This window comes from Pseudophryne corroboree, chromosome 4 (genome assembly GCF_028390025.1).
Source record: "Pseudophryne corroboree isolate aPseCor3 chromosome 4, aPseCor3.hap2, whole genome shotgun sequence".
NCBI classification, from domain to species: Eukaryota; Metazoa; Chordata; class Amphibia; order Anura; family Myobatrachidae; genus Pseudophryne; species Pseudophryne corroboree.
This window is the reverse complement of record NC_086447.1, coordinates 715,460,308-715,479,906: the sequence shown is the minus strand read 5'-3', so window position 1 is coordinate 715,479,906 and position 19,599 is coordinate 715,460,308. Positions and strand designations below refer to the sequence as shown.

Genomic DNA, 19,599 nt, shown 5'->3' with positions numbered 1-19,599 from the left:
TTTATATTTTCGTTGGTGGATTGCTCTGGCTCCTGAACTCTGATCCCCAAGTTCTCAGTACCTCCTTTATCCCATTAAAACTAAGAAATCTGTTTCCAGGAACTGGAGATATCTGCAGTCAAGCAAGCTGCCCTCCCACCGGAAAATGATGAATATTAAGCCCACTCCACTATCGACCCCTTCCCTGCGTATTAGACACCCCCTACCACCCTGGAAGTCATGTACCAGGGCCCCTTCATTCAGCACAATGTCCCACATTCTACAGTTTAGTGTTCTCTCTAACGCTCCATCTGTGCAGTAAAGGAATAATTAGCAGAAATTATTGCTCCAGGTCTTACATGTTGAGCAGAAGACAGAACACCCCTTCCACCCGCGGGACATCAAAGCTACCATTGATACCACCCCCGACCCCTGCTGCTGATGGATGGTTAGGGGCCCCAGTGCATTGCTGTGCCCAGGGGCCTACATTGCTGTTAAGACGGCTCTGTCTAGGATCATGCCTAGGAGAGGCAGATGAGCTGTAGGAACCAGCTGCGACTTTGGAATATATAGAATCCAGCCGTGTTGCCGTTACACTTCCAGAGAAAGTGATACGCTGTTCAGCAACTGCTCTCTTGATCTCGCTTTTATGAGGAGATCGTCCAAGTACGGGATAATAGTGACACCTTGCTTCCGCAGGAGCACCATCATTTCCGCCATTACCTTGGTGAATATTCTCGGGGCCGTGGAGAGACCAAACGGCAACGTCTGAAATTGGTAATGACAACCCCGTACCGCAAATCTGAGGTACGCCTGATGAGGTGGATAAATGGGGACATGAAGGTATGCATCCTTTATGTCCAGAGACACCATAAAATCTCCCCCTTTCAGGCTTGCGATGACCGCTCTTAGCGATTCCATCTTGAACTTGAACCTTTTCAGGTATATGTTCAGGGATTTTAAATTCAATATGGGTCTGACCGAACCGTCCGGTTTCGGGACTACAACATGGTCGAATTCTAACCCCCTCCTTGTTGGAGGGGAACCTTGACCACCACCTGTTGAAGATACAATTTGTGAATTGCAGTTAACACTATTTCCCTCTCGTGGGGGGAAGCCGGCAGGGCCGTCGGTGAGGGGGCATCTCCTCAAAGTCCAGCTTGTATCCCTGAGACACAATATCTATTGCCCAGGAAACCAACAGGGAGTGAACCCACTTGTGGCTGAACTTACGAAGGCGTGCCCCCACCGGGCCTAGCTCCGCCTGTGGAGCCCCAGCGACATGCGGTGGATTTTGTAGAGGCCGGGGAGGACTTCTGTTCCTGGGAACTAGCTGTGTGGTGCAGCTTTTTTTTTTCTGCCCCTGCCTCTGGCAAGAAAGGACGCACCTCAGACTTTCTTGTTTCTTTGTGTTCGAAAGGCTGCATTTGATAATGTCGTGCTTTCCTAGGCTGTGCAGGAATATAAGGCAAAATATCAGAATTACCAGCTATAGCTGTGGAGACCAGGTCCGAGAACCCTTCTCCACACAATCCTCAGCCTTCCATAAGCCTCTTAAGTCGGCATCACCTGTCCATTGCATATTCTACAGGACACGTCAAGCAGAAATCGACATAGCTTTGACTCTAGAAGCCAGTAGACTAATGTCTCTTTGGGCATGATTATATATATATATATATATATATATATATATATATATATATATACATATATACATATATACACACACACATAGATATATATCTATCTATCTCTTAAGACAGCATCTTTTATATATATATATATATATATATATATATATATATATACACACACATATACATACATACATACATACATACACACACACACATGCATACATACTAGGGTCTCAATCTCTGCTGATAAGGTACCTGTCCACGCTGCTACAGCGCTATAAACTCATGCCGACACAATCGCCGGTCTGAGTAGTGTACCAGAATGTGCACGCTATCTGCAGGATCCCTGAGGATAGCTGTTACGTCAGGGCTACCTTTTGGGCAAACGTGACACCCTAGGGGAAGATTCCCATTGTATCCTGGCCCTAGTAGGGAAAGTATACTCCCTGAGAATTCTTTGTGGGAAACTGCAGTCTTGTCTGGAGATTCCCGCTCTTTTTCATCATGAGAGGAGGGAAATTTACCTCCGCTTTCTTCCCCTTAAACATGTGTACCCTTGTGTCAGGGACAAATGAGTCATCAGTGATATACAAATCATCTTTTATTACAATAATGATATATTGAATACTTTCCTGCCATTTTGGCTGTAACTTTGCATTATCGTAGTCGACACTGGAGTCAGACTCCGTGTCGATATCAGTGTCTATTATTTTGGATAGTGATCATTGAGAGACTCTGAAGGCCTCTGCGACATAGGGACAGACATGGGTAGATTCCCTGTCTGTTCTCTAATCTTTTGTTCAATAAATTCACCTTAGCACTTAATTACACATATCCAAACAGGTGGCGGCGTTGTCGACGGAGACACCCTCACACACACATTTCCTCCATCTCCTCCTTAGGGGAGCCTTTTACCTCAGACATGTCGACACACACGTACCGACACACCACACACTCAGGGAATGCTCATCTGAAGACAATTCCCCCATAAGGCCCTTTGGAGAGACAGAGAGAGAGTATGCCAGTACACACCCCAGCGCTATTAACCCAGGAATAACACAGTAACTTAATGTTAACCCAGTAGCTGCTGTTTATATTGATTTTTGCGCCTAATTATGTGCCCCCCCCCTCTCTTTTTACCCTCTTCTACCGTGTAACTGCAGGGGAGAGGCTGGGGAGCTTCCTCTCAGCGGTGCTGTGGAGAAAAAACATGGCGCTGGTGAGTGCTGAGGAAGAAGCCCCGCCCCCTCGACGGCGGGCTTCTGTCCCGCTTTAATGTACAATTTTTGGCTTGGGCTCATACATATATACAGTGCCCAACTGTATATATGCAAACTTCTGCCAAAGAGGTCTCTAATTGCTGCCCAGGGCACCCCCCCCCCCCTGCGCCCTGCACCCTTACAGTGACCGCAGTATGTGGGTGTAGTGTGGGAGCAATGGCGCACAGCTGCAGTGCTGTGCGCTACCTCAGTGAAGACTGGAGTCTTCTGCTGCCGATTTTGAAGTCTTCTTGCTTCTTTCACCCGGCTTCTGTCTTCCGGCTCTGCGAGGGGGACGGCGGCGCGGCTCCGGATCGGACGAAGAGGGTGAGATCCTGTGTACGATCCCTCTGTAGCTAATGGTGTCCAGTAGCCTAAGAAGCAGGACCTATCTGCAGAGAGTAGGGCTGCTTCTCTCCCCTCAGTCCCACAATGCAGGGAGTCTGTTGCCAGCAGAGCTCCCTGAAAATAATAAAACCTAACAAAATACTTTCTTACAGCAAGCTCAGGAGAGCTCACTGAACAGCACCCAGCTCGTCCGGGCACAGATTCAAACTGAGGTCTGGAGGAGGGACATAGAGGGAGTAGCCAGAGCACACCAGAATCTAAATTCTTTCTTAAAGTGCCCATGTCTCCTGCGGAGCCAGTCTATTCCCCATGGTCCTTACGGAGTCCCCAGCATCCACTAGGACGTTAGAGAAACCCACATATTTTCTTGTAGATAAAAAGCGTATATAGCAGAGCCTTTCCTTTTTAAAAATCCAGCACAGATGCTTAATGAATGTCCTGATACAAATTGTTTCCAAAAGGTTAAATACCGTTCATACACGTGTTGTATCATAAATGAGCCAGTTCTATTACCACGCCAATACGTGAAAAAGCTCAATATCAACCATTTATGAGGAGGTTACCAGGCTCACCACAGTCAAGTGTACAAATGATGAAGCGGCTTCTCCCACTGTGAGTAAATCATGTAGTACGAAGGAGTCGGCTAGGAGGCACCGGACGTCTCCGTCCTCCCCAGTCAAATTGCCGCCGCGCCTTCCGATGAGTGACACTCTTCGATAAAGCTCCAGTATGAGCAAAACGCGTCAGAGGTATCGTGACGAGGAACCAACCGTTGAGGATAGATCTGAATACGGGCATCAGCTTATCACCAGACAGCGGCAGTAAACCAACTGGCAATCATCGGAAGGCGCAGCGGCAATTTGACTGGGGAGGACGGAGACGTCTGGTAACATCCTCATAAATGGTTGATATTGAGCTTTTACACGTATTGGCGTGGTAATAGAACTGGCTCATTTATGATACAACACATGTGTATGAACGGTATTTAACCTTTTGGAAACAATTTGTATCAGGACATTCATTAAGCATCTGTGCTGGATTTTTAAAAAGGAAAGGCTCTGCTATATACGCTTTTTATCTACAAGAAAATATGTGGGTTTTTCCTTGACCGTGTACTTTTTTTTTTGTAATTGATCCACCTCTATTAGTGGTTGTTTTATAAAGAAGTGATTTATTCATTGCAAGTATTTAGGAAAAAACATTTATGTATTAGATTAGGTTGTTGAGGTTTATATTTATTTATTTTTATTAGTGTATTAAATTTGTGGGAATAGGCACTAATTAGTGCTAAATATATATTAAAAACAAATATATGTTGCGACATGTGGTTGTACTCATCTCATTTAAGCCTTTAATTATCAAAATAAGCGCAAAGTGAATTATTTTTTCAGGATTTTCCCAAGCCTTTTCAAAAAGCGCGTTCAGTTCATGAGAGGGAGGAAACGTTACCTCAGGTTTCTTTCCTTTAAACATACAGACCCTAGTATCAGGAACAGCAGGGTCCTCTGTTATATGCAACACTTCTTTTATCGCCACAATCATGTACTGAATACTCTTAGCCAGTTTTGGATTTAATCTGGCATCACTATAGTAGACACTGGAATCAGAGTCTGTGTCGGTATCTGTATCATCTATCTGGGTAAATGCACGTTTCTGTGACCCCGAAGGGGTCTGGGCTTGTGACAAAGCATCCTCCATGGATTTCCTCCATGTCTGGTTCTTAGACTCAGATTTATCAAATCTCTTAGTCAACCGAGTCACATTTGCGTTTAAAACACTCAACATATGTACCCAATCATCCGTCGGCGGTGCCGACACGACCACTCTCAGTATTTTCTGTCCCCACTCCAGCCTCCTCCTGGGAAGAGCACTCAGCCTCCTCAGACATGTCGACACACAACCACACTGGGGCTGGGATCCGGTCTGAAGATCGACAGTGTCTAGGTCGACAATGTTTAGGTCGACAGTCACTAGGTCGACATGGATGGAAGGTCGACAGGGTTTCTAGGTCGACATGTGCTAGGTCGACAGGTCTAAAGGTCGACATGAGTTTTTCACATTTTTTTATTTTTTCATACTTAACGATCCACGTGGACTACGATTGGAACGGTAAAGTGTGCCGAGCGAAGCGAAGGCACCATGCCCGAAGCATGGCGAGCGAAGCGAGCCATGCGAGGGGACGCGGTGCACTAATCTGGGATCCCGGTCACTTTACGAAGAAAACGACACCAAAAAAAATAAAAAATCCTCATGTCGACCTTTAGACCTGTCGACCTAGAAACCCTGTCGACCTTCCATCCATGTCGACCTAGTGACTGTCGATCTATAGTGGTCGACCTAAACATTGTCGACCTAGATACTGTCAATAAAACGAACCACACCCACTGGGGCTATAGGAGACAGACCCACAACAAAGCCTGTAAGAAAGACACAGAGGGAGTTCTACCAGCTCACAACCCAGCGCCTATCCAGTGCGTGCGTATTATATATATATATATATATATATATATATATATATATTATTGCACCCTGTTACTTGTACAGCAGTGTGGCGGTCAGGGCCAGTGTCTCTGCAGCTTCTGTGAAGAGAAAATGGCGCTGGTCAGAGTTGTGTGGGCTAAGCCCCGCCCACTACATGGCGTGCTTCAGTCCCTCTTAAAATTTATATTTATACTGGCGGGGGTCCCTCAACTAGTGCCTAGGCACTGTTATCACTTATGCCAGTGCTGTTTGAGGTGTTCATGCTGCCCAGGGCGCCCCCCCTGCACCCTGCAGTGCCGTGTTATGTGTGGGAGCATGGCGCGCAGCGCAACCGCTGCACGGTACCTCAAATGCAGTCTTCTGCAGTCTTCTGATCTTCTCATACTCACCTGGCTTCTGGCTTCTGGCTCTGTGAGGGGGGTGACGGCGCGGCTCCGGGAACAAGCAGCTAGGCGCACCATGTGTTCAAACCCTCCGAAGCTTATGGTGTCCAGTAGCCTAAGAAGCAGGGCCCTTGAACTCAGAGAAGTAGGTCTGCTTCTCTCCCCTCAGTCCCACGATGCAGGAAGCCTGTTGCCAGCAGGTCTCCCTGAAAATAATAAACCTAATAAAAAAGTATTTTTCTGAGAAACTCTGGAGAGCATCTAGTCTCACTGGGTGTGCATCTAGTCTCACTGGGCACAGAATCTAACTGGAGTCTGGAGGAGGGGCATAGAGGGAGGAGCCAGTTCACACCCATACAAAGTCTTATAGTGTAACCATGTCTCCTGCGGATCCAGTCTATACCCCATGGTTCTTGAAGCATCCCCAGCATCCTCTAGGGCGTACGAGAAAAAAAAGACAAAAAAAAAAAACAACTTAAGCATAAGCCATTTATAAGTCCACAGACTCAAGAGGTTCAAACTGAGACTCTTGCAGGACATCCAGAACAACCGACAAATCCCAAGGAGCCATAGGAGGCAGAGTCGCAATTTTTCTCTGAAACCACACAGACAAGGCTGAAACATGAACCTTGAGGGAGGCCAGACGAAGGCCTGAGTCCATTCCCTGTTGCAGAAATGACAAAAGTGTGGCGGTACTGAACTTGTATGCATCAAAATTCTTAGCCACACACCATGTGAAGTAAGAATTCCAGACTATAATAAATCCGAGCAGCAGCTGTTTTACGGGCTTTCAACATCATTTGAATGACCGCCTCAGAAAAACCTTTGGCTCTCAGAACTGAAGCTTCAAGAGCCACGCCGTCAAAGCTAGTCGGGCCAAATCCTGGTGTACACAGGGGCCCTGAACTAGGAGGTCTGGGCGTTGTCTATCGAGAGACCCTGTAGGTCTGAGAACCAATGCCATCTGGGCCACGCTGGAGCGACAAGAACAACCGTTGGCTGTGTGTGTCCAATAATGCCCCTAGGTGCACCATGCTCTGAGCAGGGACCAGGGAGGATTTCTTCCAGTTGATCAGCCACCCGTGGGCTTGCAGGAATTGGACAGTCAGTTTCAGATGACGGAGAAGAACCTCTGGGGAGTTCACCAGGATCAACAAGTCATCCAGATACGGCAGGATCCTGATACCCTGAGGGTGAAGCGGAGCAGTCATAACCGCCATGACCATAGTGAAGATTCGCAGAGCTGTGGTCAGTCCAAAAGGTAAGGCCCGGAATTGAGAATGTAGGCTGCCATTAGCAAACCGCAGGTATTGCTGATGCGACATTGCAATAGGTATATGTAGGTAAGCATCCTGTATGTCCGGGGATACCACATAGTCCATGGGCTCCAAGGCCAGAACAATAGAGCGAAGAGTTTCCTTCGGAACTTGGATACCTTCACAAATCCGTTCAAAGACTTGAGGTTGAGAATGGGCTGTGAGGAACCATTCGGTTTCAGAAATAGGAACAATGTTGAATAGTACCCCCTGCCTTTCAAAGCCAGAGGCACCGGCACTATCACTCATGTGTCTAGGAGGGATTGTACCACCAAATAGAGAGTTTTTGCTTTCACCAGATCCGAAGGGATATTTGTCAAGAAAAACTGGCTGGGGGGACGTTTCTTGAAAGAAAGATTGCCATGAGTGACGACTTACCCAGGTGTCGGAAGTGGTCTGTAACCATACCTGGGGAAACCGTAGAAGTCTGCCTCCCACCCTGGGATCCCCCAGGGGGAGGCCCGCCCCGTCATGTAGCAGGCTTGTCTGGTTTGGAAGCAGGCTGACGGGCAGTCCAGGAGGCTTAGAGGTTTTGGAAGTGCGAGCCTGTTTCGGTACACCTGATCCCTGCTTTACCTGGAGGTCGAAAGGAACGAAAGGTGGTACTTTTAGCCTTCGGAGCCGAAGGATTAGTACTTGGCAGACATGTAGTTTTAGCAGACGCTAAGTCAGCAACAATCTTGTTCAGACCTTCCCCAAAAAGGAGGTCTCCCTTAAAAGGGATAACCTCCAAGGTCTTTTGAGATTCCAGATCCACAGACCAAGACCGCAATCACAGACTCCGGCGAGCCAGAATGGACGTAGTAGACGCTTTGGCTACAAGGACAACGGCATCAGAGGCCGCCTCCTGAATGTAATGAGAGGCTGTGAGAATATATGAAAGACACCGTCTGGCATTATCAGAAAAATTAGAAGGTAGCTCCGCTTCAACTTCTTGAACCCACGCTTCAATAGCCTTTGCAGCCCAAGAAGGCGCTATAGTGGCTCTATGCACAGCACCCGCAAGGGTGTAAATAGACTTCAAGCGACCCTCCACACGCTTATCCGTCGGTTCCTTCAGAGAGGTGATGGTAGTGACAGGCAGAGTAGATGACACCACCAGACGCGCGACATGCAAGTCCACCGGTGGCGGTGTTTCCCAATTTTTACTTAACTCTGCAGCGAGGGGATAACGAGCTAGCATCTTCTTAGACAAGGAGAATTTCTTTCCTGGAGACACCCAGGATTCCGGACGTATGTCAACTAAATGGTCAGAATGGGGCAAAACTAATTTAGTGACCTTCTGACGTTTGAACTTATCGGGTTTCTTAGACGCAAGTGGAGGTTCAGATTCATCATCAATCTGAAGAATCAGTTTGATAGCTTCCAAAAGGTCAGGAACAACCACCCGTGAAATAGATTCCCCATCAGAAGCATCTGCATCAGTGTCTGAGGGGTCAGTGTATACGCCATCTTCATCGGATTAAGTATCCAAAACCTGCGTGGATTGTGAGGAAGTAATGGCCTGCTTAGATGACCCTTTGGTCCTAGGAGGGCGAGGGTTAGGTTTTTGTTTATCCAAAAACTGATTTAAATTGCTGTAACAAAGTTGACAGAGTATCTGCCCATGGCAGATTAACTGCAGGGACAATGGCCCTCATTCCGAGTTGATCGGTCGCTAGCTGCTTTTAGCAGCAGTGCAAACGCTAAGCCGCCTCCCTCTGGGAGTGTATCTTAGAAGTGCAAACGAAAGGTTAGCAGAATAGTGCTGAATTTTTTTCAAGCAGTTTCAGAGTAGCTGCAGACCTACTCCTTCCTTGCGATCACTTCAGACTGTTTGGTTCCTGGTTTGACAACACAAACACTCCCTGCGTTCGGCCAGCTACTCCCCCATTTCCCCAGGCACGCCTGCGTTTTTTTAGCACACTCCCGGAAAACTGACAGTTACTACCCAGAAACACCCACTTCCTGTCATTCAACGATCACCAGTGCGACTGAAAAGCGTCGCTCAACCTTGTGTTAAACTGCATAGTTTTGTGTGAAAGCACATCGCGCATGCGCAGAAATGCCGATTTTTAGCCTGATCGCTGCGCAGCGAACAACGGCAGCTAGCGATCAACTCGGAATGACCCCCAATATGTGGCTGCAATGGCACAGGAGGTCCCATAGGGACCGTAAGTCTAGTTCGTAGCGTAGTCAGCAGATTAGAAAAAGCAGCCCAAGGTGGGTCTTGATGTGCCACCGGTGCTGCAGGCTCACTGAGGGGTACTGGACCCCCGGTACCTGGACCCTCAGCTGGAATATTTTCCTCAGGTGCATCCGCGGCATTAGCACTGCATGACGCAGGATCCACCACGGATCTCCTGCCCTGTATAGCTGACATTATTTGGAAACGTAGCCTAAGGGCTTAACAGTACAATATAGCCAGATAAAATTACCAGACAAAAACCTCCTGCGGAGTGTGACTGCAGATGCAGAACACCGAGGATTTAAGTGGTATACGGTGACTGAAATACACAGAGAAAAGTACCAAAGTAGTATATCCTGTGAAGTGTGTGTGTGTGTGTGTGTGTGTGTGTGTGTGTGTGTGTGTGTGTGTGTGTGTGTGTGTATGTATGTATGTATGTATGTATGTATGTATATATATATATATATATATATATATATATATATTATATATATATTATATATATAAATAAAATAAACACATACAGTGGTTGTGGCAGCACTCCATAGTAGCAACAATTACTTGCCTGGTTCCCTCCTAGGTACCTCAAGGTCCAAAATAGCAGACAGATGGGCGGCACTCAGAAATAATATCAGGCAACAAGCAGGGTAAGGCCTTACCCTGCTTGTTGCCTGATATTATTTCTGAGTGCCGCCCATCTGTCTGAGAGATATATATATATATATATATATATATATATATATATATACACACACACACACACACACACACACACACACATATACATACACACACATACTTACACACTTACACATACATATATATACATATACCCTGCTCAAAAAAATAAAGGGAACACTTAAACACAATAATGTAACTCCAGGTCAATCACACTTCTGTGAAATCAAACTGTCAATCAGTGTTGCTTCCTAAGTGGACAATCAATTTCACATGCTGTTGTGCAAATGGAATAGACAACAGGTGGAAATTATAGGCAATTAGCAAGACACCCCCAATAAAGGAGTTGTTCTGCAGGTGGTGACCACAGACCACTTCTCAGGTCCTATGCTTTCTGGCTGATGTTTTGGTCACTTTTGAAAGCTGGCGGTGCTTTCACTTTAGTGGTAGCATGAGACGGAGTCTACAACCCACACAAGTGGCTCAGGTAGTGCAGCTCATCCAGGATGGCACATCAATGCGAGCTGTGGCAAGAAGGTTTGCTGTCTGTCAGCGTTGTGTCGAGAGCATGGAGGCGCTACCAGGAGACAGGCCAGTACATCAGGAGACGTGGAGGAGGCCAACAACCCGGCAGCAGGACCGCTACCTCCGCCGTTGTGCAAGGAGGAACAGGAGGAGCACTGCCAGAGCCCTGCAAAATGACCTCCAGCAAGCCACAAATGTGCATGCGTCTACTCAAATGATCAGAAAGACTCCATGAGGGTGGTAGGAGGGCCCGACGTCCACAGGTGGGGGTTGTGCTTACAGCCCAACACCGTGCAGGATGTTTGGCATTTGCCAGAGAACACCAAGATTGGCAAATTTGCCACTGGCGCCCTGTGCTCTTCACAGATGAAAGCAGGTTCTCACTGAGCACGTGACAGAGTCTGGAGATGCCAAGGAGAACGTTCTGCTGCCTGCAACATCCTCCAGCATGACCGGTTTGGCAGTGGGTCAGTAATGGTGTGGGGTGGCATTTCTTTGGGGGGCCGCACAGCCCTCCATGTGCTCGCCAGAGGTAGCCTGACTGCCATTAGGTACCGAGATGAGATCCTCAGATCCCTTGTGAGACCATATGCTGGTGCGGTTGGCCCTGGGTTCCACCTCATGTGGCTGGAGTGTGTCAGCAGTACTGCAAGATGAAGGCATTGATGCTATGGACTGGCCCGCCCGTTCCCTAGACCTGAATCCAACTGAGCACATCTGGGACATCATGTCTCGCTCCATCCACCAACGCCACGTTGCACCACAGACCTCCATGGGTTAATAAATTTGATTTCCATTGATCATTTTTAGGTGATTTTGTTGTCAGCACATTCAACTATGTAAAGAACAAAGTATTTAATAAGAATATTTCATTCATTCAGATCTAGGAGGAGTTATTTTAGTGTTCCCTTTATTTTTTTGACCTATATTATTATATTATATATCTATATATCTATATATCTGGTAAGTCCACACTCACTGCTGCAGTTCACAACATGGGTGGTGCTCCGTAAAGGGCTCTCAAGAAGTTCAAAACATATCCAAAAAGAGTACAGGCACTCACCACTTCCTTGATGATGAAAAATTTATTGCAACTCACAGGTGTATCTCACATAGAGACAGTCAACAGCATGTCAGCAAAAGATGTCGATGTTTCGGCTCCATCTGAGCCTTTTTCAAGACAGATAGAAATCACATCAGGTTCACACCCAGCAGCCCCTAACACACACCAAACCCTGAAGCACCTTTATATAGCAGAGGCATATCACAAACCCCACCCATCAACCAACCAACAGCAAATAGCAAAAACACTAGTACTGCAGTGTCCAATCTGAAATATACATATAGCCCATCCACTGTGTCATAGCGCCACACACATACATGGCATGTGGACACAATAATGTATGCTATTAATACATCAAAATTGTTGATTGCGGCTAATAGCCGCGATACCGGAAGTGATGTGCGTTCCACTACCCGTGGAACGCACTCGTCAAAATTGTTAATTGCGGCTGATAGCCGTGATACCGGAAGTGGTGTGCGTCACTAAGCAACCACACTGACTATACTGGTCACTGTGATACACGTAATAGACCTGCATAACGCGATCACATGACCTGAAAAGGCAGTAGCCGTGGCTGAGCTGCCATAGCAACAAGAGAAAACATAGCTATAAAGACCATAGTTATTTCATATAGAGTGTGTGAATCAAATGAAATACAACAAACAAATGTTGGCTGTATTGAACATGGGTATAGACTCCATGACCATCCTGGGTAGAGAATACTGCATAAGAGCTTAAACACTTATATCACAATAAACACATACTTGTTCAATTTCAATATTAACACAACCTAAGATATTCCTATAGTGAAAACAACAAATACTGGTAGCCACCAAATAATATCCAGGTGGCACACCCACAGTCCCCTACAGGTAGACAGAACAGTTCATAAAAGGTGAGCTGGAGAATGTGTATTGCAAAAATGCTAAAACTAAAGAATATGGATATATATATCCCAGGGCGTAATAGAATCCATATAGGGTGTGTGATACAGCCTCTGCCGCTAGGTGATCCAAGGTAGTCACCAACATAGAAGACAATATAGTTAGAAAAGAACAAAAAAGACAAAATAATACATATATATGATCATATATGTGCAAAACATGTATGTTTAAAAAACATGTATGATTAAAAAACATGTAAAGATGTCTAGTCATAGCCCTATCAGAGAAAAATATTAAATGGATTTGCCTCATTTAGCCCTCGTGGTGCTAAAGTGTCTCATAGATCCATTTAGCCTCTCGTTGCCTCTCTCTCTCATTATATATATATATATATATATCTATATATCTATATATATATATATATATATATATATATATATATATATATATATATATATCTATATCTCTATCTATATCTATATCTATCTATATCTATATCTCCATGGGACACCTTTACCGGGTGAAGTCTGGAATGACAGGCATTTCTTGTTCCACTTGAGCTGTCATCCCCGACTTCACCCGGTACAGGTGTCCTGACGGATCGGTCGCTGAAGCTGGTGCGGTGCGTGGTCCCAGATCCAGGTACAGCGGGCTGCAGCTTTTGCCTTGTGGTTTTACTTTTTCATGTGATACACAGCCCACAGAGTGGGCTATCAGAGTACGAGTCTACTGCTATTCATTTGACCTATCCTGTGCATATATGTGGTTTATGAATTAAATTGATTTGCACTATGAGCACACATTCTCCTTTTGCTATAATATATATATATATATATATATATATATATATAAATATAAATAAATAAATAAATAAAAATCCCCCCCCCCCCAGCATTTAAAAAAGGTACCCTTCCCAGTGCTCCATAGTACAAGGTACTGTACTATGGAGATTAAGAACCACCACCCTCATTTGTATATCTTTATACTTGTTATTACTATTTTCACCTTGACAAAGGGGCGTCTCGGCTCCGAAACATTGGGACCCTTTGATATGAATACACAGTATTGTTTCAAACCTCTGAATGTCGCTGTGTGATTGTGCAGATAAATAAATATAAAACTGTATATCCAGTATCCACTTACTGGCGTTGGCTCTCACTTTTTTGTAGGACATCCACCAAGAGGTTAGAAGTCTGCATCCTAAACATAGATCAAGAAATGAGAATCCACATAAGCCATATGATGTAGTAACAGCCAACAAAGTAGGTGGTCTGTGTAATGACAATTACTGTATTACACACAAAGCTGGCATCCCACGAAGGGGGAGGAACTAACTTGTCAAAATGTTAAAATGTGATTGGATCAGACCCCGGCATATTGTTATGTTCTCTTGCAGGAGAAAGACAGTGGGGACAATGTAGATTTAAGTAAAGCGGGTGTAAGATGCAGGAGGGGAAAAATAAAAGTATATTTCATTACATAATAGAGACCCAAGATACAATAGACCCAACCATACAATAGGCCTCTGCATAGACAGTATGCACACAAAGGGAAAAAAAAAGGAAAAAAAAAAAAGGTGTCTGTTGCACAGAAAATATAATCCTCTAATAACCTATATATTTTACATTATTACTCTGAGACCCCTAATGAAAACGTATTACAATCATTGTCCATTAGTGGGTGTGCTACCACAGATCGTGATATGTAAAGAAAAGGATCTAATGGGTTAAAATAAGATTTTAAACCTACCGGTAAATCTATTTCTCCTGGTCCGTAGAGGATGCTGGGGACTCCGTAAGGACCATGGGGTATAGACGGGCTCCGCAGTATATAGGGCACCTAAAGAACTTTTACTATGGGTGTGCACTGGCTCCTCCCTCTATGCCCCTCCTCCAGACCTCAGTTAGAGAACTGTGCCCAGAGGAGATGGACAATACAAGGCAGGATTTAGAAATCCAAGGGCAAGATTCATACCAGCCCACACCAATCATACCATGTAACCTGGATCATACATAACCTGTTAACCGTATGAACAATAACAGTAACGGTCCAAGATCGATTCCAACTGTAACAGAACCCTTATGTAAGCAACAACTATATACAAGTCTTGCAGAGTTTCCGCACTGGGACGGGTGCCCAGCATCCTCTACGGACTAGGAGAAATAGATTTACCGGTAGGTTTAAAATCTTATTTTCTCTTACGTCCCAGAGGATGCTGGGGACTCCGTAAGGACCATGGGGTTTATACCAAAGCATCCAATCGGGCGGGAGAGTGCGTATGACTCCGCAGCACCGACTGAGCAAATGCTAGGTCCTCATCAGCCAGGGTATCAAACTTGTAGAATTTAGCCAAAGTGTTTGACCCCGACAAAGTCGCCGCTCGGCAAAGCTGTAATGCCGAGACGCCTCGGGCAGCCGCCCAAGAAGAACCCACCTTCCTAGTGGAATGGGCCTTAACCGAATTTGGTACCGGCAATCCAGCCGTAGAATGAGCCTGCTGAATCGTATTACAGATCCAGCGAGCAATAGTCTGCTTCGAAGCAGGTGCGCCAATCATATTAGCAGCATACAGGACCAACAGAGCCTCTGTTTTCCTAATTGTAGCCGTCCTGGCTACATAAATCTTTAAGGCCCTGACTACGTCCAGGGATCTGGAATCCTCCAGGTCACTTGTAGCCACAGGCACCACAATAGGTTGATTCATATGGAATGAAGAAACCACTTTAGGCAAAAATTGCGGATGTGTCCTCAATTCAGCTCGATCCACATGAAAAATTAAGTAGGGGCTCTTGTGTGACAAAGCCGCCAATTCTGACACTCGCCTTGCTGATGCTAAGGCCAACAACATGACCACCTTCCAGGTAAGAAATTTCAACTCAACCTTGTTAAGCGGTTCAAACCAGTGTGATTTTAGGAACTGCAACACCGCGTTCAGGTCCCATGGTGCCACTGGAGGCACAAAAGGGGGCTGGATGTGCAGCACTCCCTTTACAAACGTCTGGACTTCTGGAAGAGAAACCAATTCCTTCTGAAAGAAAATCGAGAGGGCCGAAATCTGTACCTTAACAGAGCCTAATTTCAGGCCCATATCCACTCCTGTCTGTAGGAAGTGGAGAAAACGACCCAGATGAAAATCTTCCGTAGGTGCATTCTTGGTCTCACACCAAGACACATATTTCGCCAGACACGGTGATAGTGCTTTACCGTCACCTCCTTCCTAGCCTTTATTAAAGTAGGGATGACCTCTTCCGGAATCCCCTTTTTTGCTAGGATTCGGCGTTCAACCGCCATGCCGTCAAACGTAACCGCGGTAAGTCTTGAAATACACAGGGCCCCTGTTGCAACAGGTCTTCCCTCAGAGGAAGAGGCCAGGGATCTCCTGTGAGCATCTCTTGTAGATCCGAGTACCAGGCCCTTCGAGGCCAGTCTAGGACAACGAGTATCGTCTGTACTCTTCTTCGTCTTATGATCCTCAACACTTTTGTGAGAGGAAGAGGAGGAAACACGTAGACCGATTTGAACACCCACGGTGTTAGCAGAGCGTCTACTGCTACTGCCTGAGGGTCCCGAGACCTGGCACAATACCTCCGAAGCTTCTTGTTGAGGCGTGACGCCATCATGTCTATTTGAGGAGTTCCCCAAAGACGCGTTACGTCTGCAAAGACTTCTTGATGAAGACCCCACTCTCCTGGATGGAGATCGTGTCTGCTGAGGAAGTCTGCTTCCCAGTTGTCCACTCCCGGAATGAAGACAGCCGACAGAGCGCTTACGTGATTTTCCGCCCAGCGAAGAATCCTGGTGGCTTCCGCCATCGCGACTCTGCTTCTTGTCCCGCCTTGGCGGTTCACATTAGCCACTGATGTGACATTGTCTGATTGAATCAGAACCGGTAGGTTTCGAAGAAGACTCTCCGCTTGTCGAAGGCCGTTGTAAATGGCCCTGAGTTCCAACACATTGATGTGTAGACAGGACTCCTGGTCTGACCACAGTCCCTGAAAATTTCTTCCTTGTGTGACTGCTCCCCATCCTCGGAGGCTCGCGTCCGTGGTAACCAGGATCCAATCCTGAATTCCGAACCTGCGACCCTCCAGCAGGTGAGTACTTTGCAACCACCACAGGAGAGACACCCTGGCCCCTGGGGACAGAGTTATTTTCCGATGTAAGTGCAGATGGGACCCGGACCACTTGTCCAGAAGGTCCCATTGAAAAGTCCTTGCTTGGAACCTTCCGAAGGGAATGGCCTCGTAGGCTGCCACCATTTTTCCCAGAACTCGAGTGCATTGGTGATCGGACACCCTTTTCATTTTTAGCTGGTCTCTGACCATGTTCTGGATGTCCTGGGTTTTCTCCAGTGGGAGAAAGACCTTCATTTGTTCCGTATCCAGTATCATACCTAGGAACGTTAGTCGAGTTGTCGGAATCAACTGTGACTTCGGTAGATTTAGAATCCAACCGTGTTGCTGGAGCACTCTCAGAGAGAGCGCCACACTGCTCAGCAATTTCTCTCTGGATCTCGCTTTTATTAGGAGATCGTCCAAGTATGGGATAATTGTGACTCCATGCTTGCGCAGAACCACCATCATTTCCGCCATTATCTTGGTGAAAATCCTCGGGCCCGTGGAAAGCCCAAACGGCAACGTCTGAAATTGGTAATGACAATCCTGTACAGCGAATCTCAGGTATTCCTGATGGGGGGAATATATGGGGACATGAAGGTACGCATCCTTTATGTCCAGAGACACCATAAACTCCCCCTCCTCCATATTGGCTATTATCGCTCTGAGTGATTCCATTTTGAATTTGAATCTTTTTATGTACAGGTTTAGGGATTTCAGATTCAAAATAGGTCTGACCGAACCGTCCGGTTTCGGGACCACAAATAGGGTTGAGTAGTAACCTCTTCCCTGCTGGTTCAGGGGAACCCTGATTATTACTTGCTGTAGACAGCGTTTGAATTGCAGCCAAGACTACACCCCATTCCGATGTGGAAGCTGGTAGGGCGGGTTTGAAAAATCGGCGCGGGGGCACCTCCTCAAATTCCAGTTTGTAACCTTGGGAAACTATTTCCAAAACCCAAGGATTCAGGCCTGAGCTGACCCAGGCCTGGCTGAAAAGTCGAAGACGTGCCCCCACCGGTGCGGACTCCCTCAGGGGAGCCCCAGTGACATGCTGTGGGCTTTGGAGTAGCCGGGGAGGACTTTTGTTCCTGAGCACCTGCCGAAGCAGGTGCTCTTTTGCCTCTGCCCTTACCTCTGGCGAGGAAGGAGGATCCCCGACCTCTTCTGGGCTTGTGCGACCGAAAGGACTGCATCTGATAGGGTGGTACTTTCCTTTGCTGTTGGGGAATAAATGGTAAAAAGTTTGATTTATCTGCTGTAGCTGTGGAAACCAGGTCCGTCAGCCCATCCCCAAACAATACATCTCCCTTATAGGGTAGAACTTCCATATGTTTTTTGGAATCTGCATCACCCGTCCATTGGCGAGTCCATAAGGATCTTCTCGCAGAGATAGACATGGCATTGGCCCTAGAAGCCAGCAAACCAATGTTCCTTTGAGCATCCCTCATAAATAAGACTGCGTATTTAATATGAGCTAGAGTTAAGAATATAGTATCCTTATGCATCTTATCAAAATCAGCTGTCAGCTCATCTGTCCAAGCTGAAATAGCGCTACACACCCATGCCAACGCAATTGTCGGTCTAAGGACTGCTCCAGTTTGAGAATAAATACACATTAAGGTAGTCTCTTGCCTGCGATCTGCAGGGTCCCTAAGGGCAGCTGTGTCAGGAGACGGTAGCGCCACTTTCTTGGACAAGCGCGTCAGGGCCTTGTCCACAGTGGGAGGTGATTCCCAACGCTCCCTGTCCTGTTTAGGGAAGGGGTATGCCATATAAATTCTTTTGGGTATCTGCGGTCTCTTTTCCGGAGTCTCCCAAACTTTTTCAAAGAAATCATTTAGTTCATGAGATGTGGGAAAGTTTATAATCTGTTTCTTTCCCTTAAACATGTGCACCCTTGTGTCGGGCACCGAGGGTTCATCCGCAATATGCAACACATCCCTTATTGCCACAATCATACACAATGCTTTTTGTCACCCTAGGGTGCAATTTCACTTAGTCATAGTCGACACTGGAATCAGAGTCCGTGTCGGTAGTCGTGTCTTGTGTTAAGGGACGCTTTTGAGGCCCCGATGGGCCCTGTGAGCCGGTCCAATCCGAGGATTGACCCCCTGATGTCCCCCCTAATTCAGCCTTATCAAGCCTCTTATGTAAGGATGCCACACTTGCATTCAACATATGCCACATGTCCATCCATTCCTGAGTCAGCACAACTGACGGGGACACACCACTCATTTGCTCCACCACCTCCTTGGAAAAGCCTTCCGCTTCAGACATGTCGACACCACGTACCGACACCCCACACACACAGGGATTAACCTATGAGGGGACAAAACCCCAACCAGGCCCTTAGGAGAGACAGAGAGAGAGTATGCCAGCACACACCCAGCGCTTAACACTGGAAATATATATATATATATATATATATATATATAACACAGAAACCTCGTAAACACATACAGCACTGCTGAGTGTATAGAAGTGATCAGCACAACCAGTAGCAAAAACTTTGATTTTAATCCACAAATAAAAGTTTCCATCAAATGCTCAAGTGCACAAGTCAAATTGTATATAAAGAGCAGCAGCGTTTACAAGCATGTTACCGCTCCTGGAGACATTCCTCCGATACCCCTGACAGCCGTTTCGGTGTCTGCACACCTTTCTCAAAGGATGTATAGAGATAGTGGCAAAAACGAGCATTTAAATAGAACATTGTATAATGCCTCACCTGTGTGTAATGTGTAATCTCCAAACCTCCGTG

General features: G+C 46.3%; 1 protein-coding gene across 1 annotated transcript in view; it reads right to left on the bottom strand.

Annotated features, from left to right (window-relative positions):
- The window catches only part of LOC134910215 (centromere protein H-like), a 249,427-nt gene that overhangs the window by 67,042 nt on the left and 162,786 nt on the right, over window positions 1-19,599 (bottom strand). The window contains exon 6 of the mRNA XM_063917996.1: window positions 13,864-13,920. Coding sequence (XP_063774066.1) covers window positions 13,864-13,920 — 57 coding nt within the window. The remainder of the gene's footprint in view (window positions 1-13,863; window positions 13,921-19,599) is intronic.